The sequence below is a fragment of the Liolophura sinensis genome, chromosome 8 (assembly GCF_032854445.1).
Source record: "Liolophura sinensis isolate JHLJ2023 chromosome 8, CUHK_Ljap_v2, whole genome shotgun sequence".
Lineage (NCBI taxonomy): Eukaryota > Metazoa > Mollusca > Polyplacophora > Chitonida > Chitonidae > Liolophura > Liolophura sinensis.
The window spans coordinates 34,680,110-34,700,261 of record NC_088302.1 but is presented as its reverse complement, the minus strand read 5'-3'; the positions used below and the strand labels follow the sequence as shown (position 1 = coordinate 34,700,261).

Here is a 20,152-nt window from a genome sequence, read left to right as displayed (position 1 = left end):
TAGAATGTTGGGACATAATATGAAACATCGCTTAGAATGTTTGGACATGGTATGAAATATCGTTTAGAATGTTGGGACATTGAAATATCGTTTAGAATGTTGGGACATAATATGAAATATCGCTTAGAATGTTGGGACATGGTATGAAATAACGCTTAGAATGTTGAGACATTGTATGAAATATCGCTTAGAATGTTGAGACATTGTATGAAATATCTTTTAGGATCGTTTCCAATTCAACAAGTAGACAGGATAATGAAACGACAAATCGAACCGTCTGAAAGCGGTTTGAAAAGTTTTTCGTTAGGTGATAACAGGTAAAGGTATAAAAACAGAAAACCGCGCTGTCATATTAAAGCATAATTCACCATCAACTCTAGCTGACCTTCTTCGGTTGTTTCGTCTTTCGGTTTGTAATACCGGCGTCGTATGATATGAGAAATGCAGAGAGGGTTCACATCTGATTGGTTCATGCGCCCTATAACCGGAAGTAGAAGGTCAAATACAAGAATTGGTTATCTCCAAGGTCATCTAAACAATCAGGGGCCGGTTTCATGAAGCATATTTACTGTTAAGTTGCTCTTAGCTAAGTGCACTTTATAGCTCTACAACAGACATTGTCATGGTAGTTAAGGGCAAACTTAGCTAAGTGAGCGTCATGAAACCGGCCCTAGATATCGGGCGAAGAAAACAATGTTCGAAGTTAAATGTTCAGTAAATAAGTGAATACAGATGTTGGAGATGTCGACGTGATATGACTGAAATAATACTGCTATTGATTAAGTCTCAATCAAAAAACAACAACAGATGTGTAGATAAAGGGAGGCCGGGGAATGGGGTGGTGGTAAGTATTTAGTCTTAAATATTACTCGTTCTAAGTGCTTCAAAGAACTTCTGTCATAAGCCAGATCCTTACAAGTTTCCGCATAGCTGTTTGTATATTGGCCGGTTCAGGACCTACAGGATAATCCTTCAGCAGATAAAACGTACATCTGGCGTGTGTCATGGCTGCCTTTGGAATCTTTTCTTTTTCCCCTGTCTACTCCATCACATATACAATCCTAACCTTCAGAGTGCAAATAGAATATCCTTGAGTTAGACATGGAACACCGAATCAAATAAATACATCAATACATTCTAGCCAGAGGAATTGACAGAGCGGTCCTCTGAATAACTTCAAGGTGACCTTCATGGTTCACGAATGATAGGTGATTGTTGGATATGACGCTTGTATGTACATACCTGTGATCAGGCTGACGATGACACCAACTAATATGGTGAGGACGAGGCCTATAGTTGGGTACAGCATGTAGGACATGGAGTACAGTTTCTTAAGGCCAGACCTATATGTAAACAGAGAAAAGAACGACGATATCCTAAAAGAAGTCCTAAAGTGACCATTATGTCCCATAGGCCTTTACAAATCACACAGGCCTTTGCAAGTGGAATAGGCCTTTAAAAGTCACACGGACCTTTACAAGCCACAAGGGCCTTTATAACTACCCAGGACTTTACAGGTCACACAGGCCTTTATTAGTCTCATGGACTATCTGGAGCTGGATTCGAGCCTGCGACCTTCCTGATCAAGGGCAAGTGAACTTCCAGCTAAACTCATCATTCCGCTTTTCCAAGCATCTTTTTTGCTGTATTTATCCATATCTAAAGTTAGGTATTGGCGTTGGGCTTATTCACTGTGACGAGCAACTGTACGGATGGACGGCGTTGTTACGGTTGCTGTTGTAGCTGAGGATGTGTTCGTCATCTTCTTGATCGTTTGGTGCACTTTTAAAAATGTACATGCGTCCCAGCTTGTTAACAAACATCAGACATTTTTCAATACAGCTGTATAATTCACTTCAGAAATCATTGAAAAGTCGTTAGATATTTTGGGTCATCTGGCTCAGTTTTCGCATCTTACTTAGTTTTATTACATAGCTCTGTAGAAAAGAATCAGATCTTTTTTCCTCAATTGACCCAAACTTTTCTTTCAGTACATGCAAATATGTAAAGAAGTGTGTATACCGGATCTTAGATTTGAATACCTACCCAGAATACGGCAAGTCTGTGTAAACTGGGAAATCCGTGTTGGCCGTGGCGACGAGGCTGGTGTTGTACAAATATACCAAGTCCGTGTAGTTACTGACTGTAGACTGATTTAGCCAACATCTGTCGGATGGAGCTGGTGGTAAAGAGGGTACCTTCATATTCATTCCTGAGAAAGTGATCCAACTGGCGATACCCACACCGAAAACAACGCCGGCTAGTGCACCCTGCGTAAACAGATTTAATTAATTAATTAATTTATTTATTTATTCGATTGGTGTTTTACGCCGTACTCAAGAATATTTCACTTATACGACGGCGGCCAGCATTATGGTGGGAGGAAACCGGGCACAGCCCGGGGGAAACCCACGACCATCCGCAGATTGGTGGCAGACCTTCCCACTAACGACCGGAGAGGAAGCCAGCATGAGCTGGACTTGAACACACGGCGACCGCATTGGTGAGAGACTGCTGGGTCATTACGCTGTGCTAGCGCGGTAACCAACTGAGCCACAGAGGCCCCAAAACAGATTTAATGATTTATTTAAGTGCAGCTTAATGTCATTTCTATACATTTTAAAAATTATGTTTGAACATTAACAGAAGGTCTATTTTATGAGTGAAGTAAGAATGTGTTCTGTTATTATAACATAAAACTTTGCCATATTCAATATAATACCTGTTTAGTCTAATACAGTCTTTATTTTGACTTAACAGAATAATCTGGTCCAATTACAAAATAAATTCTAGGATCCCTCAGACAGCAAACTTTCGGTTAAATTTAACATATTATTTTTAGAAAGTAATTTTTCAGTTATACAATGACGGAGAAGCGGATCGTGGTCGAGTGGTTGTGTCGCTTTTCTTTATACTGTCATTAGAACAAGTTCGTTTGACCGTTTTGCGTATATCGTCTAACGTCTATTAGACGTACTCTGAGTTCCTCCACCCATAAACCTGACTGGCGTTATAGAATGAATGAATGATTATGGCTTAAGAAGTGAACATTGTGAAGCACCAGTCTAATAAATATAAAGTTTAAATGAACAAAACACTTACTTGCAAAGTCATCCATCGTAAACATTTTAGAAGTTGTCCATAATCTTGTAATTATTAACATTAGCTAATTGAGAGTAGAGTATAGATGGAGTGTTTTAATTGTTAATTGAAAGTACTAATTAATCTATTCTTCGGTGAACATGACCTAAATTGTGAATTTTAAAATCGATCCTCAAAAAATGATTTTAATTGTGTTGCCTAGTGATCACAATATGACTTTGTTGCTATACTCACTGGGTTTAGATTTATAATCTTGCAATATACAATGACAACTCGTCTTCCTGAAGCCTGAACCCCAAAATATTATATGTCTATAAATCGCTTTATAATTTTTCAAACTTTATCTGTGCACTATACACAAGAACGTTAAACATGTTCAAGGTGTCTTTATTTTTAAGTCTCATGAATACATGGGTTTGTTCTATAAATGCATGCAGTGTTTTGTAAATTTGTGTTTTGTGGATGAGTTTATGGCTTAAAAGGATTGAGTTAAAGTTTTCAATGTATATGATCAATATTATAAAGCAGTCTAATTATTAGTTGTTGGATAAACATGTTTAGGTATGCTACAATTAGAGATTACGCACGTTTATTATCTGTTTCAAAGAGGTGTTTATCACGTGCTTAAATGCTAAACATCTGTTTTTTTATTCTAGTGTGGTCATATCTTACTTTGATTAATTTGTTTATTTCATTGGTATTTTACGCTGAATTCAAGAATATTTATCTTACCTTGACATTCGCCCACGGGATAAAGGTTCCTAAGAGGAAGAGGCCGCAAAGAGGGCCGCTTACCGCACCAGTGAATGCAATCAGCATCTGGAATGAGAAGCATATGTGTCGTTATATGATGCTGATTCAGTGGAACGCCATGCGAATGGCGACTTTATCGATCTGTGAAGTCTTTGACGATCTGACAACGGATTATAACAGACTACAGCATGGAAATTAAAACCATTGCAGCAATGACAGTGTGACAGGTTTGCAGTTGGTCATACGTAACTGGTGAAATATAGCCTCTTGTCAGTTTACCTCAATTATGGTTCTATTCTAACTGTTCATGTACTGAATGATACTAATATATAGTAACAACTCACGTACCTCCTAACACCATGGTTTAAGCAGAATTATCTAAAGGATATGCACTAAAGTTAATAGCCCTAAACCCTAGTTAAGCCTTCAGTTGGTTTTCGAAAGACGTTGGCAAAAGCCCGGTTCATGCCACATTGCTATATGTATTTGGGAATGAGTCCTTCAAGTGGTCGACATACTTGTTAACTATTATGAGATCTATTGACAGCGAAATTTACACACCATTTGAAAATCGCACATTTTATACAAAAAGGTAACAAACAAAAAGACCGCTTTCACATCGGGCCGTTCCTCCAAATGCACTGGCATAACTAATGGATAGTAATGGGTTAGGCCCTGGACAAAGCCCGGGGGAAACCTAAGACCATCTGCATGTTACTAACAGATCTCCCCACCTACGGCCTAAGAGGAAGCCAGCATGAGCTGGACTTGAATCCACAGCGATTGCTGAGAGCATCTCGAGTTATTCTGCCGCGTCGGCCATGGAAGACGTCTTTATTGCAATATCTATAATGATAATATGTAATTTTTTCAGACGGAGAGACGACAAGGGATTAAGAAGGTAAATTGTTTTAATTTCTTTTTTACCTGTGAAAGCGGTCCGCCGACGCCAGACAACAGAAATGAAACCCCCATAGACATGCAACCGAAGGTAATGACTGTAAATAATCAGGTAAAATTGTCAGAAAGATATTTTGTTTTTACAGACAATTGCAGATTACACGTGTGTAAGCCTATCTACTGTGTCGGTTATTTTGTTCCTACTGCAGTTGTACCATGAATATATGTCAACGCAACTGGTGACAGCTTCTTGGTAAACATATACATGGTTTGGAACATGAACTATAGGGAAACTCCGGTTGGACATACTTATACTTACGTGGGAACAGAATATAGGAAACCTCCGGATAGACGTTCTACATATACTTGGAAATAGGACTTAGGAAATGTTTGGGTGGGCGTTCTAATACATACTTGGGAACAACGTCGACGAAAACTCCCTGTGGGCGTTGTTATACATGTATACATATTTTGGAACAAGATTTGAAAACTCCGAGCAGACATTCTTATATATACCTGGGATCAGGATTTAGGAAAAGTCTGGATGGACTTTTCTATACCTACTTAAAAACAGGATTGAGAAAAGGTCCGGTTTGGCCCTCCTATGCGCACTCAGAACCTCCGAAGCGTTTCCTACCTGAAATGCATTTTCTCAATCAGCAATTCCCAGCCAAGATGATCGCGCTTTTTAGCCAAAAACTGGCATCTGTTGTGTTCAAATCGGTCATTTTTAAACCGAAAACTAGGAAATTTTGAACAGGTAGCCATATTTGTCTTCTCGATGCTTTGTCCTGTATTCTCCACGATGGAAACTTTTCACCATGCTAATAGCTGTTCAGCACAGATAAAAATCGGTCGCTGGTGGATAATTTGCTCTGCAACACGATCATGCGCGCAATGGTTATTGATGGCGAACATGGCTGTCTGCATTACATTTTTGCTGGGTTGTGAACTAGAAATGCTCGACATGGCCGTAATCGGAGCCGATTGTCCAATAAAAATGCGATACCCTCGGCTAGACATCGCTGATTGAGAAACAGGTAGGAAACACTAAGGAGGTTCTCAGTGCGGCAGGGACGTCTGTTAGATGTTATATCGTTAGCACATAACGTCTATTCATTAGGCTAGTCTTAAACATACCTGGGAACAGGACCTAGGACAAACCCCAGGTAAAAGTTCTTAAACATACGTGGGAATAGGACCTAGGACAAAAACCAGGTAAAACGTTCTTAAACATACCTGGCAACAGGATCTAGGAAAAAACTCAACATAGACATGCTCATACGTAACCGGGAAGTGACAATTAATACATGTATCTGTATCTAATACATGTTTCATTGCATCATTCTGGTTAAGGATTTCTGTTGTTAAACTGATTGATCTGAATTATTTGATATTTATGTTCATTGCAATACACCGGAAATAGGTACTATCGTTTCACCTTTCCTGCTCTGTTTTAATGGGGTTATGTTTAGTGGATCGTACAAAAAATTGCCATGATATTTCGATTTCAATACGTAAACACATGATGATGTTTTCGGTGCTATATAATACAGAAATGCTTAGAAATACAGAAATTTCAGCTTACTTGTTATATATATACTATCCAAAAAAAGAAACGCATAGGTGTTTTGTTTTATTTTAAAGTGAAATAAATACATTTTGTCTTCATTTCATGAGCAAAATGTGTTTTAATATTGTTAATAGTAACAGTTAGCACACATTTTATTCCTCAAAACATTTCTTGGTTGAAAATGTTGAGTTTGGAGGCCGTTTTTGGAAGAAGTAAAAAATACAGCACCACACTGCATCACGTGCAGTCTTACACGCCGAACTTACGCATGGAAAGCATGCAGTGTGTGACTATAAAACCGCAACTTCGGGCCGGAAATCGGCTTCTTTCAAGTGGTGTTTTCAAGCTGATTCAACATGCCACGTCTTGACACTGTCACAAGAAATATTGCCATTGGAAGACTTCAAGCTGGAGAGTCCCAATCGTCCATTTCTAGGCGTCTACACGTCAGCCAGAGCACGATTTCACGGCTTGCTGTCCGCTACAACAATACTGGGACAACAAATGACCGTCGGCGTTCAGGTCGACCACGTGTCACTACAGCAGCCCAAGATCGCTACATAAGGGTCCTCCATTTGCGTGACCGATGTGCTACAGCTGAAAGCACAGCAGCCAGCATACCGGGACTGAGGAGGATATCAGGTCAGACAGTGCGGAACAGGCTGAGGGAACATGGACTGAGAGCCAAGAGGCCCTATGTTGGGATCGTGCTGCGTCCTCACCATCGCGCCAATCGCCTCCGATGGTGTAACAACGTAACTGCATGGAATCTACGCAACTGGCGACGCATTTGGTTCAGTAACGAGTCCAGATTCCTATTGCAGAGACGTGATGGTAGAAACTGGGTTTACAGACGTGCTCACGAACGTTATGCCCCTAACTGCGTACGCTAAGTGGACAGATTTGGTGGAGGGAGTGTGATGATGTGGGCAGCAATATCGTATACTGGTCGTACAAATCTTGTCCACGTTCAGGGAAATCTTACAGCCGTACGCTACCGAGACACCATCCTGCAGCCACACCTCTTACCTGTCATTGACGTTCAGCGGGAGTTGTTCCAGCAGGACAACGCCAGACCGCACACGGCACGTGTCACAAGGGACTTCCTCGCCGAAAACAATGTAAATGTGCTACCCTGGCCGTCCCGTTCCCCGGATCTTAACCCAATTGAGCATCTGTGGGATGAACTTGATCGACGCCTACCCCAACGTCAACCTCAACCCCAAACGCTTCAAGAGCAAGTTGCATGTTTGCAGGAGGAGTGGCAGAACATTCCCTAGGCCTCTATCCAGCGTCTCATCCAGTCCATAACAAGGCGTGTCAGAACTGTTATTCGTGCCCGTGGTGGTCACAACAGATACTGACATTCCACTCAAGTGGGAGACTCATTGTGAGTGTCTTACCTCAAGTTGATGGCCTTATTGTCTAGATATGGACCCTTCCTTAATCTGTGTAAAAAAATATTTGCAGAATAGCAATTCTTATTTAGTTATGCATAATTGAAAAGACTGCATCACCTCCGCAAAAAACCGGGTTATGCGTTTCTTTTTTTGGATAGTATAAAACTACTTTAAATATAAAGCTATTTTATATACGTAAGTCTCTGTTGATATTTGCAAAACTATACTACTGCACATGAACAGAAATGCATAAATATGGAGAAGTATGCACGTGCCCCATATTTTAGTTCTCGTGTCTCTGCTCTCTTCGATATGAGGGGCAACCAGAACGATGTTACTAAAAACAGACAACGAAATACTAATGAGCTATGAGAAACGCGATTTTTGTTGACACGAAAATTAATTTGCATCTGACCTCAACTGACCGAGTACGTGGGAAGGTCTGGCAGCAACCTGCAGATGGTCGTGGCTTAACGCTTAATCCCACCATAACGATGGCTGCTGTCGTGTCAGTTAAATATTTTTGAGCACGGCGTAAACCTCCAATCAAATAAATAAATAAATAAATAAAAAAATAAATACATAAATAAATCAACAGATGGTTCAAGTCCACCAGTTCAGGCAATTCCTTTCAATTTGTTCAGAAGTTTTAGCGTGTCATCGAGCTTCCGGTTATTTCCATTGGATTAGAGTTTTACAAGGATGCATTACAAAGTGTTTGTCTATAAACAGAAACACCCCAAGAACATGATATTTCTGTGATTTAATTCACAAATCAGGTGTAGGTAGATTGAGAATCACATAGAGCGTGCGTTGTATACTTATGTCATATTATATACTTCTGATATAAGGTAGTACCCAAGCTCTTGGCGGTCCACGTGGCACAACTGTCTGTCATACTGAGCTTGAACGCCTGGACAAAATCAGTGAGGGCTACAGCTGCGATGCTGTTCATACATGAAGACATAGTGCTGTAACATTAAAACAGGGAAAAAACGTTATCCGTTTTATGCATGTATCTTTAACCAGGAGTTAACACTGTTCACTATGGAGACGTAAAGTGACATGGTGGATAGAAACAAATTTTTAAATCATAGCAAAAAAAAAAAAAACAGCACATACACAACTTTCAAAAATCAGTTATGTGTAAGTCGTGCTCACGAGATAATTGACCAATAGAAATCCACAATTATGTCGTGAGCACGGGATCTTTGTTAAGTGGTGCGCACGAGACCTGTGTTAAGTCGTGCGCGCGACATAACAATTATCTCGTGCGCACGAGATCTTTATTAAACAGTGTTTAGCCAAAAAAAAAAAAACATAATTAAAACTTGTGTTTGTTAGTTTTTGTTATGTTGTTATTTTTTTCTATTTACATTTTTTTCTAACCATGCATGTCACTTTTACGGATCCGTATTTTACACTATTCTTAATAATAAATGCATTTCAACTGTGCATGATGGCTGTTGTTTTCATGGGTAGACCAGATATATTTGACAAGTAACTGACAAACATAACCACGTGATATGTACAAATGTAATTCACAGAAGTCAAGGTGATCTCTAACTTCATGCAGGATGACCTAAGCTGATGAACGAGTACGGTCGTCATGCAAAGGTAGGAATCTTCAATTTTAGAAAATCCTGAATGTGAAACTCAATTAGCCAGATAGCTGTTTCAAATTATGCCTCGGTACGCATGTGCATAACGTGTCAAAGGTGGGATGAACAAAAGAACATGATCATTTATGCCTATGGTACAACATTACAGTTTTCGATGACAGCCCAGAATTCAACTCTTTCAATTCAAATTTTTTCAATTTACAACAGCAGAGAATTTAAACGTGCCAACTGACCATCTCCTTGCACACGACGATTGTTTCAGGGTTTAAAGAATACATAACTCAAATGCAGCCACAATATAATTTTTTTTTTATAAAATGATCATGTTGTTCACTGTTTCCGACTTTTCGAATTAATTCTGGGAGTGATTTTTCGATAGTTACCTGAGAGAGGCGCTTAACAGGGACGCCATGAACAGTCCCGGGAGACCAGGCAAGTCTTGGCATAGTTCTATGACGAAATACGGAAGAATCTGACAGAAATCACAAAACACAAAAGTCAAGGTACAAAATCATCACCTGGTCATGCACTTTTGTGACTGCACGCTTTGAAGTTAAACACAAGATATGATTTGGTGAATATATATTCAAACGTTGGCGGTTGCACTCACAAGGAAAATGGACAAAAAGTCCGCATTACCGTTGGTAAACTGACACCTCCAGACCCCTCTGGTGTTTTAAGAGGTTCTGATTGAAATTTCATCCATCGTGATCACTCAAGATTTTTACCAGAGGTGTCTTTAATGGCATATGGATCGGTCAACAACAGGCTAATAAGGATTTGCGGCTTGAAAACTTAATTACTGCTACCACTTCAGAACATGGTGTCACTCACCCCGTTCACGTCATTGATTACACCTTGAACGTACGGGTCGCATCCTTTGTTGACATAGTGACCATATGCTCCTAATCCCGCTATGAGAGCTATGACGAGGAAGAGGTAGAACGCTGGAATGCTGTAAGGCAACACCCTTTAACAGACCGGTTAATCTTATAATAATTCTTTACAAAATTGTAATTTGCGTGGTTGAAGTAAAAATTGAATGATCATGGTTTTTCATATTAAAATGGCAGAGAGGGCCTATATGGCCGAGGTGGTTAACACGCCAGCTCGGCGCAGTGGCCAAGGATTTTCTCGCCGATACGGTGACAGTGAGTCCAACTTTCTCTCCGGTCATACGTGGGAAGGTCTTCCAGCAATTTGCGGATGGTCGTGGGGTGCCCACGGGCTCTGCCCGTATTCTTTCCACCATAATGCTTGCCGTCGTCGTATGAGGGAAATATTCTTGACTATGGCGTAAAACACCAATCAAATAAATAAATAAATAAAATGGCAGACGTTTTATTCAAATATTTGTTATACTACCATGATTAAGTTTTATCTTTTGGTAAGTGTGGCTGAACAAAGTGTGTTGCCAGTGGATAAATCTGATTTATGGACGTAATGAGCGTAAAACAGGATTAGGCATTAAGGTGCGCTTGGTGTATTCTCCACAGTCAACAGTAGCATGATGGGGTGACTCGTTGATTTCACAGTTATGGTTATCTGTATTGGAGCTTGTTCAGTACCGCCTGTGTACTTAGGTAAACATAACTGCTTGTTAACTCGTATTTTGCTCGCGCAACTCACTTTTTGGCCTGATCGAGGTTCTTCATGGACATGATTCTCTGGGCCCCCTGTTGGGAGAAGGCAATGGTACACCAGAGAGTCAAACCCCCAATACTGATGGACCAGAATGAAGTACGGATCGTAGGGTCAGGGTTGAATCTGAAATAAGGCAATACCCTCCATGCTGAAAGCTACCCTTCATCGGTCTGTTAGATTAAAAACCTAACCTGAGGTAAAACAACAAGAGACCGGCTTTGATTGGTTATGTATGACCATTTGCCAGGTATCACACTGTCGTCGCTGCTCTGGTTTTACTCTCTATGCTGTACATCTGTAATTATATCAAAAGTGCCATCTTAGCCTAAATCGTTCAGGAGCCTCTAGTAAAAATGTAATCTCCCAGATGGCTCAGCTGAAGTACTTTTTTTTTTAGCACGAACTACTGATCCGTTAAAAGTTAAATCCAAGAAGTCTCAAAAACTCACTGAAGCATTCGAATTCTCTTCCCAGCTATGAGACTCTCCCAAAAATCATCCATTGCGCCGATGTCGATGAAGATCTAAAGGCAATATACAGTCTTTTACAAATACTCCAAATGCATCGACCATCAAAACAGCTGTATATATATATATATATATATATATATATATATATATATATATATATATCCATCCAATATGTTGATTTCTCACGTGAAATGAATAGCATGTTCTCAGCTAAATATATATTTTAGATTTGTATTTAACTCCGTAATATTTCACTAATACGATAGGGGCCTGTTTTATGGTTGGAGGAAACTGCTCAGGTACCTGATTTAGAAGTTATGGTCATATGAGTTCAATGGTTGTTATTTGATTTATTTATTTATTTGATTGGTGTTTTACGCTCAAGAATATTTCTGTCGTGATGATAATAGGTGATCGACGAAACGCGTGTGACCGCCTGCGCACTCTGAGCTGTTCCCCGAATAGATGTGCAGATCAGCCGCATATGTGAAAGATCGTCCTTAACTTACCAAAGTTACCAGGCATGCACTCTAGAATACTCCACCCACAATACTGACTGCCATCAGATAAGTGAAAACAATTCTGAGTATGGCGAACAATCAAATAAATAAATGAATGAATAAATAAATAAATGAATAAATAATCAATATGCTGAAAAATTCTTCAAATAAACCCAAATGATCTTAATCCAATCACGTCTGCCTCCACAAGAGTTTCGAGAATGTCTCTAACGTTTATTTGCACTGGCGTTACCCACTGGACAATTTGTATGTTAAATACAGGTACTCCCTACCTTGATAATGATAGCTACCAAGCCTACGGTCATGACGAGGAACTGAAAGACGTCTGTCCATATGACGGCGGTATAACCTCCCTGGATTTAATGTACATGTACATTTCAAATCACTTTATGCTAAACATAATCATCACTGATTGGTTAGTCAAGATAGTAGATCATGGGTTAAGTCTTGGTATTGGTTATACACTCAGTTCACACACACTCGTATTTTTCGTTTAGGTTCCACCTGATTGAATGCCATTGCGTTAATTAGTAATTCACAGGTCACCACTGCACTGGAGTGATGTTAACATAAATAATTGGGAAATAATTGTTGGGGTTTTTGCTGAACCCCACATTCCTTATTAAACTCACTGGACTTGGTTGATTTGCAAAGCAGATTCGGGCAGTTCGATATAGGTACATATTGCGTTGAGTTTAATCGTGGCACTTCCCCAACACTCATCCGTTTTTCTGTAAAAATTACTGATAGTATTGCTGTGTGTTCTCCTGTAGGTTTTATGAGAGCATTGACTTTCCTTACTATTTGCATAGTAAGTTTGCCAAACTCGGCTTTATAATATATAACCCCCTAACATTTAGCACGGGTCTCATGATATACCATAACATACAGTTTGCACTTTTTTCTACAACATATGAAAAAATCAGCTTATGAGGCAGCTTTCTGGACGCTCTATGTGGTCCACATGTACTTGTACACTCAACATTATTTCATATTTTAAATAGTGCCTGTTTCGTATAATTTGTCCGTGTCTTTGTTATATACTTACTTGACATATACACTTATATATACTTGTAGTGTACAGAAATGAGGTAAACCCTAAAATAAGCGACGCTCTATGTGGCTTAGAACGCAGTTTTCTTGACGCTCTATGTGGCTTAGGGCGCGGCTTTCTTGACGGTATTTGGCATGTGACGGGACATCCTTGAAGCAGCATATTTGACGTAATCAGGCGCATTGTCATAACGTAATCATTGTCGTGATGTGGCATGTGATGCAACGTTCTTGACGTTATGTGACATGTGATGCAGCCATTTGACACGATGTGACTTGACGTTATGCGATGTGATGCAGCATTCTTGACTTTGTGTCATTGCATGTCATTTCACGCAATATGATGCAGGATCCGTAACGTTTAGTGGTAGACGAAGTAGCAATCTTAACGATTACTGGCTTATCATTTAGTAGTCTTCTCGGTGACATCCATTATGAATATGGTTTGTAAAGCCCACATCACAATCTATACATCTAATTGAATTTAATTCAATGAAGAAAATCTAAACAAAAATGTCAACAAAATTTCAACCCATGGGCGATTGACGGTGTAATGAAAGATTACATTTAATCCGTCTTAGGTCCACATGCACTTGAACACGCAACATTATTTCATATTTTAAATAGTGCTTGTTTCGTGTAATTTGTCCGTATCTTCGTTATATACTTACTTGACAAATATACTTACTATTGTAGTGTACAGAATTGAGGTGAACCCTAAAATGCACACTGTGGCCCATGGGGGAAATCCAGTGACTGAAAAACAATTTCAAGTCATGTTCAAGTTACCGAACATTTGTAGGGTTTCTTTAGCATCATAACTAGTGAAGTTATTATAAGATCAGTGGTAAGCCAATCTTTGAGATCACAATTACTACACAAACGTCTACATTCAAGACTTAGCCTATGTACTAACCCCAGCCAAGACAGACAGTGACAGAGAAAAGTAAAATTAAAACAAATGATATCGGGATACATTGGACACATCGGAAAAAAAGCGGATTATTTGTCATTCTGGTGAACTTTTATACATTGTTCTATGTGTGGCATTTGGTCATACGACCCGTTAGTTTTCAGTAATGTCCGTCACAACCTCGGGCATGAGACATAGAGTATAAAGTAGGTCACTAACTCAATCTTACTCAAATCATGCAGGCCTACATAGTAACTAAAACTGAAAAAGCTGTTGCTCTCAGCTAGTCCCAGCACTCCTCTTGGGTTGGAGAGGTCAAACCTTAGAGCCAATCAAAACCTTCGTTTGAATATACAAACGAGTACGGGAAAAACGACTTCACTTCCTTGGTGATGGAAGCAAGATTTCGATTGGACGAACGGTGGAAGAACTCAGTCGGGAGTGGCTATAGAGGGCCTACTAGATCTAACCCGGTGAGATTTATTTATTTTTTTATTTATATATTTGATTGGTGTTTTACGCCGTACTCAAGAATATTTCACTTATAAGACGACGGCTAGCATTATGGTGGGAGGAAACCGGGCATAGCCCTGCGGAAACCCACGACCATCCGCAGGTTTCCGATCTGGTGAGATTGTTGCCCAGCTCAGCTTTATATAATAAATATATGACATGAAAGAGAAACCTTGCGATACGATATAAATAGTGAATCAATGTATGAGGAATCTGTATTGTTTGTACTTTAGTCGCTATCCATATTTCTAGGAAAAAGAGCAATCAGAATGCTGTGCTTTACCATACTGCTATGTACCTAGCATGTGAACGTATACGTTAGACACAAGGCCATTAATCATTGTAGGTCAATTTCTGTTACAGTGTTCCCACCGAGTAAAATGATTTCAAAACATCGTATTGTTCGGTGATCTCACATGAGGTTTTTTTTTTTGGTTTGCAATTTGGTTTAGTTCATTTCAAGGTTATTTCTGCGAATGCATTCATAATTCTATACGCAGACCTATGTGTATTTCGAATGCAGAATTGTAGCATTGTGTGAGTTTTAAGTGGTAAAAACCTCAAGTGAAGTCACCGGTAACAATGGTGTCAGAAAAGGCGATTGTACGACCTAGTGATCTTTATGGACTTTAACGACACTGTCTAGCGCTGTCACACAGTTTTCTCTGTCCCTAAAATAGATATTTAATGTCAAATTTGCCTTCACGCGCACAGGTAAAATCACACGAGTATCGTCCACGCGTAGTTTATTTTAAAAATATCCGTGATGTCATTTGCGACATGTATTATCAATATGGTCCTTGAAAGACTGCATTTGACTGCACAATTCAGTGTAAAAAAAACGACATACAACTAAGTAAAAGTAGTGCCTACATGCATTTCCAGACAGTTTTTAATTGCTTTTCTACGTATGTTCAGCTCATTTTCATGCTTCCTTTCTCTTTAGAATTAAATAAAGAAAACGTTACAAACAGATGGTTTTGTAACAGTGTTGCAAATTTGAATTGGCAAGTTTTGTCGTCAAAAAAGGGGATTTTAATGGACAAGGCCATGGAGAGTACAATGTCAAAGAGAAGGAGTTGGGAACAGCTTTCTTAGTTTGAAGACTAGAGTGAAAACTTCACCTAAGTTTAAAATTAAAAGAAAATAATTTTTTTTCACTACAAGCTAAGGCGTTAAGAAAAATTTTATTAATTAAAAACGTCCCTGCTGTTGACGAACTGTCAGCAACAGTACATTACACTATGTTTATACGCATATATAGTATTTTCCCGTCGACTGTTTTACATAGTTCAATTCTTTCATGAGTAATATTTTGACTTGTCTGAAGTATCTTAGAGGAGCTTCAAGACTATTCGCGAAAATCAAGAATAACTCATGAGACATACCTTTGTGACCCAATTTGCATGTTCTTGTACGCATCCAGAATAAAAGTACACGTATAGGTGTTTGCCTTACAATAACAGGAGGTTTTGGCTCAAGCCTAGTCTAAAATATTGATTGCTGGGCCATGCGACCATAAGCAGTCGTCAACGCTAGTGTGGTCGTTTGAGCAGCACATAACGTTCGTTAAAGAGTACTTGTCTTCCACGAATAGTGTGTGTGCTTATCTGTGAGTCACGTGTAGGAAGTTTCGTCAGTAACTTGCCAAAGGTCACTGGTTTTCACCGATTAGTTCGGTTTCCTCCATCCATAATACTGACCCCGGTCGTGTAAGGTGAAAAAAAAACCTAATAAATAAAAAAAAGAAAAAAAAAAGAAAAAAGGAAGTACTCATAAAACGTTACACCATTTGAATGATTTCATACTGTCACATTTTCATTATATAAACAACAGACAAATTTATTACCTGCTTTTATGGCAGCTGCTGGTCCAACCATCACGGCGCCTGTGTAAATTACCTGGAAGATATGAAACCCACGTTGGTGAAACATGAATAAAACCATGAGTGAATTATATGTTTGGCACGTACTTATTAAGGCTGTTCAGTTTAACAATAGGTCTGAAATATGTCTGCTAGAACAGTGACGTCTAATAAATTGCAATTAACATCACTGCAGATTTTGTTTTACCTAACCTTGCTTAAGCTTAAACGTGTTAATAGCTACTAATTATGCATTTACATGAACAGTTAGAATAAAACCCTGACTGCGGTAAATTGACAAGAGGCCGTATTTCACGGGTGTTACATGTGGCCATTCGCCAGACATCACACTGTCGTCGCTGTTCTGGTCTTACTCTCTATGCTGTACGTCTTTAATTGTATTGATTGTGGTACTTGACGGTGATCAGGTCATGAGTACTTCAGCTGCCATGTCCCATGGTGAATTTTAATGATCCCAGTCACCGAAAACCAGTCAATTTCTCATTACACATCATACAGTTACATGTATTTGGGGGTATTACGTCAGGTATGGCACTAGCTCACAACGTCACATTATACTTTTTTGTGAGATCTAGCCATTTAGCTGGTCTGACTTGAGTATCACACCTTTGCATGGTTAGTGAACTTCTGGTGTGTCGAGTATTTAGCTGATTTATTTATTTGAATGTGTTATGTTTGAATGTTGTTCGACGCCACACTCAACAATATTTGTCTGCTATGTTGGCGGAGCACTAGTGGCTGGAGGAAACTGATGTGCCAATCGTAAATCAATGCTGTTTGACAAGGTACTTGGGAAGTTGTTGTTGGCCACTTATTATCGCGAAGACCATCCAATCAGAGACTGTCGGTTTATAAAGAGTGTCGACTCACGTTCTGTAATATGCCTAAAGCCGAGCCAGCCATGCGGATAATCCTGGATTTGAAGCGCAACTCGAGATACTGGGAACAGAAACAAAGTACACCTCAAAGAATTCTGTTATTTCAAGTCGTATTTGCTGTACGCATGAGTCTGAATGTAAAAAATTGGCATTAATAATTATCAGGAAAATATTGCAAATATGGACTTTTAGTCTATTCTTACGCCCGAAAAAACAAATTATTCAGAAGTACACTTTGTACCTTACTTTATTATTTAGCGGTTTTAGAATATTTGTTGATTTTTGCATTAAAATTTTGCATTTTACTTCGCTAATCTGGAACGTCAGTGTTTTAGCTAAAAAAGCGTGTTATTCTGTATAGTTTACCCTACTTAACCTTATTACTTGGCTCTTTTAGGATCTGCGTTGATGCATCATGGTTAAGCTATACAATGGTATTACGATTACTTATCAGGAACGCCAGTTCTTGTCGGTATTGCTAATCTGGATCTTCCAAATCAGTATTCAATCTAATACTAAACTATTCTGCACTACACTTTGCTGCTTAATTGTTTCATCGGTTACGTTATGCTATTGCTAATCTGGGTCTTCTGAACCATTTTTCCGAACTGTTCTAAACCTTGCTGCGGAATTGTTTCAAATGTTTCATCAGAACTCGATATAGCCATTGCTTATCTAAGTGGTCAGTTTCCAAGGATTTATGTTAATAGTCATACATGTATACTTCACAAATTGGTCTTTCGCTTGCCTCGCCACAATATGGCTGAAATATTGCCGATATGGCGTAATGCCATAGTCATTTATCCATTCTTTCGTTTTCAGATGTTGGACGTCAGTTTAATTGTGATGAAGTCCTGCAAACGAAAGTCTAGCCCATCTACGTGTCTTACCTCATAGGTGCTGGTTATGTTCAGTTCATACCAGAGTGGGGCTGCAATCCAAGAAGAAAGAACGATGGCTATGCCCACCATAAATCCATGGAAAATACCAGGGAGCCCGTAATGGTATTTCTCCGCAGGTAGTCCGACGACTAGACCCGACGACATGTAGGACACAGCGACTGACAGAGCCACAGGAATGGCACCGAGCCGACGATTGCCGATGAAGTACTGAAGTAGGGAAGAGTGGTTCTTCCCACAGAAGGCTTGATAGAGTCCAGTAGTGACCGAAACACCAACAGTGAGGAAGCAGATTACGAAATCAACAACTCCCAGCCTAAATCCATCGGCCGCCATCTTGGAAACTTATAGGTGAATCGTGGGAGACCAGTTAAACCAGACCAACGAACATCGGTAGCGTGTACGGTGTACGTACACGACGTTTTGCCTCGTCAAGTAAATTGGATATGAAATCACATGGGTACATAAGATAGCTTAGTGTTAGAACACCTTACTTAAACTGTTATACTCGACTGGCATGGTGTGATTACTTGCCCAGTTTTAGTATGATAATGAACAAAAAGAAAGCTCAGATACTGTGACAAAATATGATATCAGAGGCGGGATCTCTATTATCTGCGAGGGCTTTATGGAAAGAGCCTACAAAAGGAAGGTATTAATTATTTCGTGGAAGTTTATATATATAATGGGATGAGATAAAAAAATTCCAATAATTACTAAGGTTGGCGACAGGTGCTCATATTGACGACTTAAAACATGTAAATAACTGAGGAGTTCCTTGTTTAGGTAATATTGTATGGTGATTAGTTTTGAAAAAATAGGAGGCCTCCGTTGCCGAGGAAGTTAGTATGCCAGCTCTGCGCAATGACCCATCAGCCTCCCACCTGGACAGCAATGTACCGAAGGGTTGTGTATATGGCGTGTACATTTCTCGCCTTGTTGTTAGATCCTGTGTGTTGCGTAACGGTTTCAATCAATGTCACACGTGTTTACTGCAAAATCTTCTGTGTCAAGGTTATTCCATCAAACGCCTTCACTCCAAGTTTCTTGTTTTACAATGAGTATAATTTTCTTGTAAGAAGATATTAACAGAGCCTCCAGAATCTCTGGCTCTCTGCTTCATGATTATGTCTAATTCCGCTTAACCCGGGGTAGGGGCTCTATCTTCATCGTGTTGAATTCGATCGCCACTTTGGATATGTGAACAGTTGCAATCAAAGCGCAAGTGAGATACATATTTTATTATGGACAACTTATATTCTAGCATGGTACACGCTTTGAATACTGATTTCACCCAAAAAAGCCCTTGTGTCTTTCCAACATCACAGAAAACTGTTGGCTGCTTTTTTTTCGTATGATACCATGCTATTTTCGTACTTTATATACTTTCTTAGTTCTTGAGTACTTTGTGTTAAACGTCGTTTTGGGATTCGGCCATGCAATTATTGACACGGAACGTTCTCATGGGTTGACGGCAGGTATACGAATGTCTGTCTATACGAAATATTCTTGAGTACGACCTAAAACACCAATCAAATAAATAAATAAATAAATAAATAGATAAATATCAAAAATATGTACTGTTATATAGATATGGATATGTATGACAATCGACACTACTGTGTAGGTAAAGAACAAAAATTCAGCGCACGTCACTGTCAAAACATTAACCTGTTAAATTTAACAGAAAGCCTGTTGTCTGTGTGATGCTAGAATATATTGTTATTATAACTCAATATCGTGTCATATTCAACATAACATCCTGTTATAGTCTAATAGAATCGTTATGTTAACACTGAATATGTGTTATATTTAACAGAACTATTTGCTACACTAACAGAATACATTCTAACATCACCCAAATGATAGACGCCGTTAAATTTAACAGACTATTTTGTGAGAGGAAAACATATTTAAATCTGATTTTACTTATTTTTTGGATTTTATTTTCTAAACTTTCGATTGAAGCGGAGTAGATTTTCTGATGTTTGATTCCGTCGTTTTTCTCCTGTCTTCGACGTTTTAA

At 39.2% G+C, this 20,152-nt stretch overlaps 1 protein-coding gene across 1 annotated transcript; it reads right to left on the bottom strand.

The window, feature by feature from the left end:
• Positions 1-347: 347 nt before the first annotated feature.
• Positions 348-18,462, bottom strand: LOC135473456 (sodium-coupled monocarboxylate transporter 1-like). The gene is made up of 11 exons (XM_064753306.1): positions 18,118-18,462; positions 17,220-17,288; positions 11,444-11,517; positions 10,980-11,117; positions 10,185-10,320; positions 9,734-9,822; positions 8,587-8,699; positions 3,835-3,921; positions 2,047-2,179; positions 1,243-1,343; positions 348-478 (listed from the first exon to the last, which is right to left on the bottom strand). Exons 1-11 carry the CDS (start codon positions 18,460-18,462, stop codon positions 348-350), a joined length of 1,416 nt encoding a protein of 471 aa, XP_064609376.1.
• Between the last annotated feature and the right edge of the window lie 1,690 nt (positions 18,463-20,152).